The 14,727-nt window shown below is 38.7% G+C and overlaps 1 protein-coding gene across 3 annotated transcripts in view; it reads right to left on the bottom strand.

The window, feature by feature from the left end:
* Positions 1 to 14,727, bottom strand: part of HIPK3 (homeodomain interacting protein kinase 3) — a 70,474-nt gene that overhangs the window by 18,413 nt on the left and 37,334 nt on the right. For all 3 annotated transcript variants that reach the window (XM_030948783.1, XM_030948785.1, XM_030948784.1), the window contains 2 exons: positions 3,920 to 4,043; positions 774 to 893 (listed from right to left, as the gene is read on the bottom strand). In XM_030948783.1, the coding sequence (XP_030804643.1) occupies positions 774 to 893; positions 3,920 to 4,043 (244 nt within the window). The remainder of the gene's footprint in view (positions 1 to 773; positions 894 to 3,919; positions 4,044 to 14,727) is intronic.

The following is a 14,727-nucleotide window of genomic DNA, read 5'->3' as shown; positions in this document are numbered from 1 at the left end:
TAACCCCAGAGCTGCTGGGGATTTACCAACTTGCTGGGGGGATCTTATGCAACTCGTGCTGGGAGCTGGCAGCTGTTTGTTACTGCAGAGATCCCTGTCAGTCCCAACTGCTGCCTGAGCCCTCTGTAAACCCAGGGAAGCTGGGCCGTGGAGAAACACAATTTAAAAAAAAAGTAGATTATTTGCGTGGGAAGCAAAGGCTCTGCTTATGGCCAGAGCGCAATAATGTTGCTTAGAGAGAAGCAAGGTGTGCAGAACACCAAAGTACATTTTGTTATAACTTTGTCTGCACTCACTGTATTGCAGCTTTCAGCTGACAAAGGCTGTTTTAGCAGGAGATCTAAAAGAAATGAGCTGTACACAGCCACGTTATTTCTTAATCTCCTTTTTCTCCTAGGAACTTCTGATCCTGAAGCCAGCTCTAGACAAATGTAGTCAAAGCAGTGTGGGCCTCAGAGACAAATTCCTTACATGAAGTGAAAAGCAGTAACAGAGCAAAAAAGAGAAGAAAACAAACCAAACACATTCATTGAGCACCTCTGGAGATACAAGGCTTAATTTGAATTTCCCACCTGGCAGCCATGAACTGGCCACAGCAGAGCCTGGCAGCTGCACCTTGGGGGACAGGAAAAATGGAAGGGATAAAGAGCAGGAGCTGCTAAAAACCACAGGAGATGCACCAGGGACATAATGGTCCTGTAGTGAATCTTGGCTTCTCTCCTTTCTCTGCTCACAGAATATTGTGCTGTTTTCTACTACATTACACTGTTTACCTTTAATCTCCAACTAGAATATGGTGCATCTGTTTCTCTACAGAAAAATCTTGCAGTTTTCGTTCCCATGCTTAGCAACTGCTCTCCTGGCAAACCTTGAGTCTGTGAAATGTAACGAATCTGAGGAAAAAAAACAGAACAGGGAAAAGGATTTACCTCTTGTTTTCAAAACGTGATCCCCACAGTGTGACAAACTTGTAATTTCATTTGAGAAATGACAAAATGAACCATGCCCAGGGTTCCTTCCACAGCTACATCTCACAGAGGGGAGAAGCCTAACCCTGAGCACTTGGCACTGCTCTCTCCATCTCTAGAGAAAGCCACACACAAACCAACCTCTCAGGTGACCTATATAAGCAAGCTTTTTAGGTTGGTTCACAGCCACGAGGAGCTGGGGAGAGTGGCTGTCATTACCTCCTCAACCCACTCAAATCCTAAATGTATTTTTTTAATTCTAAACAGGAAAATCAGTAGGAGTGTTTTGTTTGCTTACAGAATTTCCATGATTTTTTTTTTTGGCCTGTTCTCATTATGTAACTAGATAAAAATCCTTCTCATTTGCTGTTTCCAGTGTATCAGTCTTTTAACACATCTGACACACCTGCATTTCAAGGAAACATTCCATGTGAAAAGGGAGTGTCTGTACAAGCTCCAGGCAGCAAAAGATAGTGTTGTTGTCCAAGAAAATCTGCTGCTGAGTGTGATGGGAATGGACTGGCTCTATGCCTGAAAGAAACTTTGCTCTGAAATAATCAAAATGCATTCTTTTTAGATTATTTACTATGCATTTTGCATGACCTATCATAGTTGGTGGTCATTTGATTGCCTAGAAAAGTTAAGTTTCAAGGCTTCAACAGAAATCTGTAACTACTGTGCAAGCAATGTTAACTCACTCTGCAAGGGGGGAGTTATCCCAGAGGCAGTATTGCTTTCAAAATTAAAAACCACCTTGGAATTGGAAGTATAATTGGCAATAATTGAAAACCAAGCTTGCTGCAGGTCAGGATGGAGAGGGTACTGAATTTCTGAAGGGCAGGGTCCCACAGCACAGAGGGGCTGCTGGGGTGAGCCAGCCCCTGGAAAAGGAGGAGCAGCCAGGGAATAAGAGAGAAGAAAGGGGAAAAAATCAAAAGGAGGGAGTGGCCAAATACACCAAATCAGAAATTGAGAGATGAGAAGATAAAGTCAATGGCAGAGAGAGGACTTGAGAGATGGGAGCACCTGAGAGGTGAAAAACTGATGGGCAGTGAAGAGTAAAAGGAACATGAGAGGCTTCTGCTGAAAAGTGACAGACCCAAGTGGGGAGGAACTAAACACAGCTTCTGGGGTTTAGTATCCTCCATAATTCCCAGCCTCAGGCAATAAGGAGTAACATCTGACCAGAGATGTTTCTAGACCATTTATAATGTCCTCAGAAAACAAAGAGTCTTAAAAAGTAGAGGGGAAAAGCCAGTGCATTAATTCAAAAATTGAGCAGTTAAGGGCCTGTGCCTGTTTCTAATGAGTATTAAAGCTCAGAAGACAGGGTTGTTTTCCACGGAGAAACACAGCTGTTCCTGCTTCTAACCACAAATGAATGGAAGAACTAAGAGCTCCCTTTCAAGGGCCAGTGTGTTGGCTGCCACACACCAGGGGGACAGGGGGGAAATGCAGCACAAAGCCTGTTTGTTTACTCAGTGACACACACCACGTAGCAGGAGGACAGGAATTCCCCTGGAAGCCATCTCCTGCTCCTGCTGTACTCATGGACACTGAGAAAAACCCTGAATCCATTTTCTCCAAAGCAAGTTTTGCAGAGCTGCAGGAGCACAGTTACAAGTCTGGTTAAAACAAGGCAATTCCTGATGGTGCAGAGGAGGTTGCAGCCCCTCTTCCACCACAACTTCTCCAACATGAGGATCAGGCAAGTTGCTAGATGAGGCTTCCAGCAAACTTGAATGATATGTAAGAGGTAAATAAACTTGCTGTGTTTTTGGAAATTTTTGAGAGAGCGTTATAGATTCTTTCCAAAAAACAAAATGCCTTCACTTTATCCTTAAAAACAACAGTGAATTATATGGGTTGTAAGATGTTTCCTCTTTTGTTTTCCATTTTAACAGCAACAGGTTCCAAAAAGGTCTTCTAAATGCATCAAAGCATCAACCCATATTCCATTCATAGCTCACTTCCCCAAGTGAAACGCTGAGTTTTGTGTAAATGATGGAAACTGAAATAGAAACATTACCAACATCAACACAAAATTAATATATCCCCTGAAAATGGTTCTAACAAACAGATTTTCAGAAAAGTAGGTCTGATCTGTCAGTGCAGGAAGGCAAAAGCCCACTCCATGAGCAGGACTTGAATAACCTAAACAACATCCTCTGAACTAAATGCTGGATCCAAGACTAGAACTTAGCAAGAAGCCAGTGCTGCTCCTTCTGGGGTTTTCAAGAGATTGCTTCACTTGCATAGTTCAAAACCAGGTGGGCATGCTCAGGATGCTGACTACATTCCTCCCAAATTCCACATTATTTTCTAACTGTTTAAAATAAAAATGTTCTACATCTTTCCTTAGAAACAACATGGAGTTTTATTAAGTTTGCTCACTAATGCTCGTGGTGTCAGTACTGAAAACTCCAACAAAGCAAGGGCAGAGCTTTAAGAGCTCCAAGCTTTACCCCTGCCTAGCTACAGTATGACTGTGACAGTTCATTCTTGTTCCTCATGAAGTACAGGCTCTCAAATCCTTGAGCTTTGTTGGATTTCCAGAAAGCATCAGAAAGTATTCAGAGCACAATTAATCCTGACATCTGAATAGACATTCCAGAGTCAACCCTGTTCATGGCAAATGAAAGAGAGATTATAATGCAGTGATGGTAGCTGCAAACTTTGGTTTCCATCATCATCTATTTCATAAGATGGAGGGGAGAGGACAAATGGAAACTTAATTAAAGAAAAAAAAAACCCACAATATACAGTCCGAGTCAGAATCAGGATTTATGTTTCTAGGACAATCAATAAGGCTAAATTAAAAGCATTGAACAGACTTGAAGAAATACTACATAAATAGGGGATATTATTAGCATTTAAAATTCTGTATTTAATGATCTGAAAGTCTTAAGCTGCAGAAAGTGCACATATGCTTGTGAAATGTATTCTACTACCTGGTCATATTCCAGTGCTCCTGGGTACAGTGGCCATCCAAGAAAGAGCTCTGCAATCACACACCCTAACGACCACATGTCTATGGCTTCACAAAACGGCAATCCCAGTATGATCTCTGGTGCTCTGCAAATCAAACATGGTTACTGAAGCTTATCCTTGGGGAAGAAACAATTCATTCAACAATCCAACATGACAAACAAAAAAAAAAAAAAAAAAAAACCAATCTGTTTCTTGATAATTATTTCAGTAAGATCACAGCATCAGAAATTGCATTTTTATTTATCTAAGTAACCTGTGCTGGTATTTTGCAGCTCTGAGATTTTGAGATTTTCTTTTTCCTACAAGTACCAGTTTGCTATATACATGAAAATAACTGATATGCCTAGAAAACAGAATATCCCTGATTCAGAACTTTTCCCTTTCCTCCAGTATGTCTCTAATGAGTTGTCCACTCAATGTCATATGTCTGCAACTATATTCCAAACACATCAGTCTTTCATCTCAAAAAAAAAACCCAACTAGAAGTTTTATCTGAAAATCCACTTGCACACTTCTCAACTGTACAGTACAGTTAAAACTATTTAAAATATCAATTTAAGTATGTAACCGCAAATCACTTAATGTACTCAAATCAGTTGAATGTGATCAATTTTTAAATCACTTAAATGAAAGCACTGCATTTGCTAAACAGAGCAGGTGTTATTTTTCACCTAAAACAAATGTGAATTATTTAACAAACACCATCTGAATTTATGTCTCCACTCAAGAACCAGAAAAATTGGTATTGACACAGCTGCTAAAGGGGCTTTTAACATCTTTGTTCACGTGGAATGGAACTCAAGTATTTCACAAGTATCCATTTTCATTGTATCTGTCTTTTTAAAACCTTCCCTCCCAGCTCATTCAAGCTATTAACAAAAGGAAAAAAATTAATTTATATCTGCATTCTAAAATGGAAAGACACCTGGAGATGTAAAATATTATTTCAAGCATCACACTATAAAGGGATCCACTTTTAAAGCAGACAAGCTGTTGTTTGCTCAGCATGTCACAGGAGAGCAGGAAGGTGGTTAAAACCAAGAGGGTAATTCCCAATGCAGCTGGGCAGAATGGGAGCATCCAACTGACCAGGAAATGTGGGATTTCTCACCTGGGGAAAAGCTCACGAATCTTCACAGATTCAGCACATCCTGACATAGTCTCTACTGACATTCCACACACAAAACAGACTCTGATCATAGTAAATACCAACATAGCTCATTCTCCTCTGACATTTACCCTTATCAAAATATTCTTTAAATTAATGACATGTACTGGATTGGGAACAAATTCCTATTTTTATGCTACATTGGGACAGAGAAGCTATCTTTTAGCTGTAGAGCAGACCAAGAGCTGAAGCATCTCCATCCCCTTTCACAAGGGGTAGTTGGTAGAAGCTGTACACAGACATATTTCAAGCTCCAAGGATGAATGTTCACCACCAGGGAAAAGACTCCCAATGCTCTGCCCCATCTCTGACCAGTGAAGCCAATCGGGCTTCTGCCACAGGGAAAATCCAACACTTTTTAGATGAGAAAATCTATAGGACAGGATATTCTGTTAAATAATCATGTACTTTCCATTCATGCTGGCACTTCAGTTCTCCCCATCCTTGCCACAAACCATTTTGGATGTGATTCTATGAAGGCTAAATCTTGTCACGCTGGCAGTGAAACTGAAGAGGCTCAGTTTTCCACTGCCTCCAAAGATTTGACTACAATAAACTTCTGGGGATCAAACATGTGTATTTTTGCAATGCAGGATCCTGACACTGCAGTAAGCCTTAGCTAGTTTCATTATCCAAGAAATCAATTCAACATCTCTGGATGCCACAAGACAGAAATAGCAGTGAGAAGCGTCTGCCTTTCCCCCTGGCTGGGTGCCAGGCTGCCTATGGTTGTTACAGATCTCTGTTAAAATACACTTCCTTTTGTTGTATTGTGTTACAGCCCTGAATAGTTAATGAATATACACACAGCCTATGGATACAGGGGCTTTAACAAATGCTTCTGCTAAAATAAGCTCTGCAAAACCTCTTAGGTTTACTCAATGGTTAATATGTGCGCCGTGCAAAAATAGCCGCAGTCCGTCGGTCTGGCTGTCCCTGTGGAGAGACAGGATCCCAAAGGAGAGAAGGATGAGGGGAGATACAATGCCAAAAAAAAAAAAAAGACAGAATACTCGCTGTGTTTCAAAATACAGTAATCTGGTCATTTTTCCACAAAGAAAAGCACTAATAAGTAAGTCAAAGGGAAAGGGAGGTATTTCAGGAGAGGAGAAGTGCTCCTCACTTGCCAACACCAGACCTGCCATCCAGAAGGAAGAGGAAATAAATGTGCTCCTGAGCACAGCTACCTGCACCCTTCCACACAAAATATTTTCAGGCCAGCTTGAAGAGAGGAAGATGAAGAGCTGCTGCTCTGTCAGGGCCCATGGCACCTACCATGCTAGCCCTTAAAATGGAGCAACTTTCTCACAGCAAATTAAGTTGCAGCAAAACTGTAAGTAAGTTTGATTATGTTTGGAGCGGTCTTAACCAGCTCAAATATTTTTGTTAAACAAAAGTTTGTTAATGCCATGCTCAAAAACATCTGATTCTGTTTCTCCTTCTTTTAAAGTTCCTGTTAAAAATCTGTCTGGAGAGCTGGAGAGAAAAGCATTAAAGTGGAGAGAATTATTCTCCAATTTTTGTTTTTAAGATGACCCACAGCCGTTTTTTCCTATAAGGAATATTTCACCATGCACCTCAAAAGGAAGATACTCCCTTTCCTAACTACAAGCATAGACATGAGAGCAGTAGGAACCCCAGATGTCCCAACGGCCCCTTTAACATCAGATTACTCAAAAAACAGTGTAACTAAGCATTTCTCTCTCTCCAAACAGCACCACACACACTCCTACTTGGTTTTTACTGCAGATCACAAGATGTTCAGTGCACCAGAACACACCACAGTCTCCACCTGAGCAAACAGCACCTGTTATCCCAGACCAAGACATCAAGGAGAACACCAGAATTTTCTAAACTTCTTAAGGACACTGAATCTTACTTAAAAGTACTTAAATTTAAAGCAAGATTTTAGAGAGAAAGCACTTATTTCCTCCTTACCGGTGTTAATTAAACATTAATTTAATTTAAAATCATAAAACACAACAACTTAGACTTAACAATTAGAATGATCTAAAAAGATGAAAGACAAATGAGTACCTGTTTCAGCTGCTTGTTTGGATAGCCACATTTCCATTTATTACATCACAGACCATAAATGCATACACTATCCTATAACTTTTTGTAAGCTTATGAGAAAATAAATCACACAATTTGTTCCATTAAATTGTTCAAAGCCTAGAATATTTCATAAAATAGTTTAGCTTCAGCATGTTAGCCAGCTTGGAATAAAGCAACAAAATGAACAAATTTGAAGAAAAATGAGATAGTTCCTTGATGAAGGATGAAAAAATATTAAAATAAAAACAAACCCCAAGCAAAAACTTGCTAAAAAAAATCAAAACTGCAGCATAGTAACAGAAAATTTCTTCCAACCCTTACACTGGGGGAACAAAGAATGAAGAGCAAGAATTACCCATACTACAAAAATAAGTCATAAAAAAATCTGTAAGAAGTCAAACCATTTCAGATGATCATCACCTAGAAATGGTTGGTTAGAAATCCAATTTAGAACAGAAGTAACATGAAAAAGCTAAACCCCACCAGTCGTTGTACAAAGTAACAACTGAAGAACAGCACAAGACAATAAGAACAGCAGCTTCCCTTTTTCACTTTCATGAAAAATTCAGTTGAATGCAGGAATAATTTCTCAAATATGTTCCCGCTGAAGATTCTGTAACACAGTCACACTACACATACCTCCTCAGAGATCAAGGAAGTGAGACTAAAGACTGAGCAATTTTTATCTCTATTTCTTTGGCCGCGTGGGAGGGTCAATGTATCAACTGTTGATCACAGCACTGGCTTATTTACCTGCTGCTCTCCAGAGTGGGCAGTTTAGAAATAGCCTTCCTCCCCTCAAACTTTACTACCAAACTTTACTACCTCTATTTACCACTGTGCTGACAATGCCTATTAATTACCTACTCTGGTCACAACACAATGATAAGAAATACTAACGCAAGGAAGCCATCAAAAGGGTGGGATGTTGACATTTTTTTAAATTAATGACCTGTTGAAAGCCCTGGTATGGACCACTCATGTAAATGAATCCAGTTTGGAAGAGCTAAAGTCAAACCAGATTACCAGCCTGAGTAAAACCAGCCTTTGCCCCTGCTGCCATGGTGAGCACAATGCAAGCACATCCCTCCTGAAAGGAATAACCACACATGGGCTGTGAGATGCACAATTCTTCTCCTAAAGAAAGGAGGCCTAGGAGAAGGAGCAGATGCAGTGAGTTAATGAGAGATGGCAGAGGGCATTCTGATGAGTTTTCTCACGTACAATTCACTCTCTTCAACTACCAGTCTTTACCACGTGCATGAAAGGAATGCAAACCTTTCTTCAAGATCTGCACGAACACAGGAAAGACTCTCGGCTGGAGGGATCAAAATCAAGGTGGCAACACCCAGAAAAAACTCCCAGGCAAGTACAGTTCAGTAATCTGAGGGATGAAATGGGAAGGAACCATGTAATGACAAAACCTGGAAATGATGAAGGATACAAAGATCAGTTGGCTCTATAGTGGATTCGTGATGGTCTTCAGAAGGAATTTCAAATATGCAATTACATCAACACAACAACAGGAAGTAGAGCATACATGGTGTATAGTGAAACCATAGTGAAAATTAATGTACCATATTCATTAATTAATTACCCAGAAGAAATTATAAATTAACCAACTTTTCAATGAAAAGTCTAGACAACTTTAGAGATTACTCAAAAGAAATATTTTACAATTGGGAGCAAAAATAATCAGGATATCAGTATTTATTTTTAAAGGACAAAGACATATAAAGATATTATGCCTTATATAAAACTAGTGATATTCCCTCACCTTGAATAGTGTGTGTTCACTTTTGAATTCTGGGTTCAGTTTTGGTCACCCCCATCTGAAAAAGGATACATCAAATAGAAAAGACGCAGAAAAGATAAATACAAATTAAAGACTTGAAGAGATTTGGGTACAAGAAGAAACCCTGGTTAGAACTATAAAGCTTCAAGGAAGGATGAATGACCAGTTAACATTACTCAAATTATATGATAAATAAGGGAAGAGAAGCAGACAGGTGTTTCTAATGCCCTGCCTCACTCTAGAAGACCAAGGAATCCCCCACCCACTTTGAGATAAAGGCTGATGTAAACACAAAAGTGGATTTTTAAAGCCAGAATTGCAATTACTCCCGAAATCACAGGTCACTGTTGAGCTAAAAAATATTAGGAGTATTTAAGAATGGATAGACAGGAAAACATCCACAAGTAAGGGTTGAATCCATGTAGAACAAGAACAGCCATCAACTGTGTAGAGCTGTAAGAAAATTGCATCAGAAGACACTGAAGTGCAACCTCGTGCCACAGTAAATTTTCTGCAGCAACAAAAGACTAGGATACACAGACTGCTGATCTGAGAACACACATTTCCTACATATTAAAATCACTATTCTTGCACAAATATGTAAGTTATCCAAGCAAATCCCTTGACACCAACTACAAGCTTCTGTACAACCTTCTAGTCTTGACAATCTTCCTCAGGGTCAGCAAAATTGTTACTTGTAATGTCATTTTGTTAAAATAAGAAGTATATCAACATTATTTATAGGTGTCTTTAAAATAGTTGTGTTACACATTTAAAAAACCCACTCAACTGCACTTCCTAGGAACACTTTTATAGTTGAATTTATTGTCTCTTGCTTTTAAGTGCACTGAGATGTCAGAGGCAGATTGGCAGTGTCATGTGCTGACATATATTTGATCTCAGAAATGCAAGTATGGTACACCATGCCAGACAAGGGGCCTTCCTCCCCATTCTTTGGAAGGAAAACTGCTGCAAATCAAAAATCAAAAACTGAATTCTAGATTTACATTCACACTCCTGGCTTTTGTAGGAGTGTGAATATAAATCTATAATTTTGTAGGCTTCTTTTAACTTTTCCATGATTAGGCATTAGGAAGTACATAAGCAGCAGACTCTGATGACGGGTATTTTTAAAATTCTAAGAATGTAAGAGGACTTGGAAATAAAAAATATAAGTGCTCAGACAGACTCAGGAAATGTTAGTTAAGCTGGATAGGGGTATCTTTGTCTTTGAGGTAGCAGCAAAGACTCAATTCCACCACTCTCTGCAATTCAAGGCATGTACCTTAAAATACAGTGAGAATAATTATGTTCAAGCTGATATGGGAAATTACCCTCTCATTCTTAGAATCATTCCTCCTCTGAGGAAGTTTGGTGCATGGGAAGTGCTAGTGAAGACAAAGGCAAATCAGTCTCTGTACCTCCTGTAAAATCCTATGGCCACATGATGAGTTTTTCTACAGAAATGACAAAACCTCATTTTTGCCTAATAAAACATTTTCATGGGACTATGCATGCTCAACAGCTAGAAAAGACCCTCAGAGCCTCCCAGTGAGATATATATATATATATAGATATAGATATCTAACATACAAGACTGACATGCAGCTGCCAGTTTAACTTTGAACCCTGATCTGCCCTAGAGAAGGATTTAACACTCTTATACAGAAAGCAGCCCATGTATGTGACTACTTAAAAAAAGAAGCAATCGCTGCAAAAAAAATTCTTTAGAACTTATGGTTCATAACTGAACAGGGAAAAGAAAATTCACCAAGAAATTAAATGAGACAAAAAATTAAATCCTAGGTAATTTCCTAAATAATAATAATAAAAAACCCCATAAATTATCCTAGATCTTTTTCCCGATAGTGAAAAAAAATTTGTTTTGAAAGAGCAAGCACAAATTTTAAGCTAATCTACTTTCTCAAACCATGCACCAAAAATACTGAAGATAATAATTTAGTTATTCCTCTCTGATTTATTCAGATGAGAATAAAACAAGTGATTTCAGCAGGCTCTTTTCTAATTATCCACTATCTCTTGTGAAAGGAGGAGTTGATTTTATTAAAACCAGATGTTTATGCTTCTGCCTTTTCATGATTTTGATTTTCCTTGAAAAGACTTACTGAGTGATTTATTTATACACTTGATAGGTTAAGCAGTTTTTGAATTACATGAAAATTAAGCAAAGTAGATCCTGATGCAGCAACAGAATGAACAAAATGGTGTAGATATAAACTCTTCAGATGCTTTATTGATAAACAAAGCCTGCTATTTAATAAATTTACATTTTACATAGCAAAGTGTCAATATTTTAAGTGTCAAATGAGGTTACTTACCAATAACTGAATTTGGACAATACTATTTGTGTGGATGTAGCATTTACTCCCATCTGTGGGACCACCCTGCAGTGCTTTATCCCTCCCTGGTTGAAGGCTGCAGAGATTCACACAGACATTGCCTCTGCCCTGACAAGGAGAACATCCAAAATCTCATACAGAGCTTTCGTACAAAACAAAGCTCTGAGATGAGCTGCTCAATTGCCCAGATTATTTCTGAAGAAAACCAGGCTTGAAACGATCTTGTCTGGAACAGAGATTGCAGTCAAGGCAAGCGCAAGGGGCAGCGGGGCTGCTGGCAGCCAGGAGCTGACCTCCACCCAAGGAGAGGATCAAACACACATTTCCAGCTCTGGAGGAGGACAAGAGAAGAGCACAGCGTGGGATGGTTCAAGGCCTCACAGCTCAGACATGTCAGAATGTAATTCCCTCCCTGCTTTTACTTTGTTATTGTTGATTCTGTGGGAATAGCAATTTCTAACCCTATGGACTTGCAGCGCCCAAACACATCAGCTGAAGAACAGGTTGAGAGTTCCTACAAAAGAGTAAAAAGCACAGCAGTATTTGCTTTTAGCATCCTTGCCAAGAATGCCAAGGCCTTGTAAAGCAGTTTTCTGCAAAAGCTTTTTGTGTTTTAGCCCTTGATGACAACAGTCCTGCAACTGGGCTCAGGATACAAAGGTATGGTGGTGCTAAAGAAGAAAGCAGACAGATCCTGCTGTAAAAAAATCCAGCAGTGGAAAAAGGAATTATTTTCTAATATGACTGATTAGCATGAGGGTCTCTGTTACAGGCACAGTTCATGAAAAAAAAAAACAAAAACAACCCCCCAAAAAAAAAACCAAAAAAAAACAAAACAAAAAAAACCCCACAAGGATGTTGCTTTTATGTCAAGAAATCAAGTGTATCATAATATATTACTTTATTTTAAGCAGCTATTTAAAAAACAAACAAAAAACCCAAACACAAAACACAAAAAAAGCCAACCAAACACAACCCCTACCCCCCCAAAAAAAATCACTCACAGAAAAATATCCCCAATACCAAAGAAAAGCCTAACCTGAAAACACAAAGGAAAATTTGATTGATTCTTCAGCAAAACTTGTAACAGAGTTTGCTCTCCAACACAGGGCAACAAGCTCAGCCCAGGAGCTCAATAAACCATGAAACCACTGAAATATTTGAAATCATTTTCCAGCATAAAGCTGTTGCCCAGCAATTCTGCACTGGAGATGAACACAGCCCACAAATGCTGCAGAGAGTAAGAAAATCTGCCCACATCCTTGTCCATGGTGAAAAGGATTTTTTAAACTGCTGATACCTCCCCATCTGGGTGATGCAAAGTTGTGTTCTGGTGAAATTTTGCAACTCAGACTGATAAATTTTGACTTCAAATTTTAAGTTATAGAAAGCTCACCAAAAATTAACAGAAAAAAAAAAGTTTAAAAAAAATGTAATCTTAGAAAAAATCTGTATTTTTAAAATCTGTATTATTACAGATAATTTATGTAGTGACACTAGATTATAAAAACATTGTCGAATCTAGATTCAACACTGACAACATGACATCAGGATAAACAGATATGGTAGGCTTGTTAAAACTGCTTAATTTTGAAAGACAAGCAACAGACTGGTAGGAGAAGCTAGCATTTTAAAAAAATATCTATTAACAGCAATGTGATCACTTAGAATTCAAATATTCAAAGCACATACAATTTCAACAGTAGTGTCTTGCAAAATGTCATGTATTGGTGCCACAGCTTCACACTGGAGGTTCATGTCCTGTTCACTACATAAATGGAACACCAGAATCCATCTCCCTTTGGATACTCCCCTATATAAAATGTTATCTAGACACTTAGTACCTATGCCAGCTGCAAAATGAAACACAAAAAATTAGAAAGAATAGTAAGAAAAAATAAAGTTATTACAGAAAACCTACAGAGCAACAACTGGGGCAGATGAATTCACACACATGAAATTAAATCTGCTTTCTCAAGGTTACACTAGTAGAGACCATTTGGTGAATAAAAATATTTTTAAATGTTTCCAGTCACTAAATGTTCTGTTGTATTAATACCCATACATGTCTGGCTCAATGTCCTGTGGGAATCTGTAACTTCCACAGAACGCTGCAGAAAAACACACCCAACACACAGTACACACCAACACTTAACAACCTTCATTTTGCATTGGAATTCTGCTGCAGTTATTTATGCTCTGGCAAGTGAACTCAGTGGCTGACTTGCTGAGTTTTTCCCATACAAATTTCTATGATTAGACCTGTGGTGTAAACATGACACCATCAGAACAAGTCTCATCCTTACCCATGGCTTAGCAATTCCACTGACACATCCATGGGGAAACACAGCAGCACCTCAGCTTTGGGGCACAACAAAAAAACCACCTGGTAATGTTCTGACAGAGCTAAAAAATTACTGTATGTAGAAGATTTAAAGGTTATTTTTTTCCCCTCCCTGGTGAATTTAACCTATGGAGTGCTAATAGGAAAACTACACAAGTCTATTTTGGTAGGCTGGACTGTTCAGCCTTCCAGCCCATTCCATTACACCACAGCCTGCTGAAAGAATTCAGCTGCAATGGTCCCTCCAAATGTTTCACCCCAGCCTTGAACCCTAATAAAACCCTCTTTAATTGTTCTCCTAAATGCTTTTTTTTTCCTATTTTTCCTTCCCTATTATTCCATTTTAGTTTATTTGTCCTTTCCCGTTGTAAGGAGAGCCTGTCTATTCTTAGAAGAGTTTTGGATCCTAAAATAAACTGCTTAACTATGTATCTATTACATTCAGAGTTGATGTCACATCAGACCTGCCAACGTGCTACAACACGAATGTGACCACAGCAAAGAGCCCCAGCATTTCTGCAAGCCCTGCTTTGCAAAGATTTTTGAAATAAATTTATGTTCAAAAATGCATCTACCCAAACATTAACATTTGGTAGGGATTTTTTTTCCATTTCTTCTTCTCACTACATAAATGTGATATTTTTAAAGCAGTTCTTGCCTGATATCTAATATTAAACCCCAGACCCTGTACCACCACACTAGAGGAAGAAATCAGGGTAACCAAATTATACTGAGAATTCTTTTTAATTATGCTGAATGTTAAAATGTTGCTGTGAGCAAATGGAAGTTAAAAACAGGTAGTGCAGTTTAAAGGAAAAAAAAAGATAAAACTGAGATCTAGATAATAAATGGATAATAATGGGTGCCTTTCATCTGAGTGAACCCTTTGAGTCTGGTCCAGGACACTAATAATTACAAGCAGCTCATTAGTTATGGCTAAAAACTTCATTCTGTTCCCAATATAGCCAGACACTCATGTTAGGAAAAGGCACACTTGTTGACAATAATAACAGAAGCAACAAGGATCAAATAGACAAGGAACT

The sequence above is a fragment of the Camarhynchus parvulus genome, chromosome 5 (genome assembly GCF_901933205.1).
Source record: "Camarhynchus parvulus chromosome 5, STF_HiC, whole genome shotgun sequence".
Lineage (NCBI taxonomy): Eukaryota > Metazoa > Chordata > Aves > Passeriformes > Thraupidae > Camarhynchus > Camarhynchus parvulus.
The sequence above is the reverse complement of the archived record's forward strand: the minus strand, read 5'-3'. Positions and strand labels throughout refer to the sequence as shown.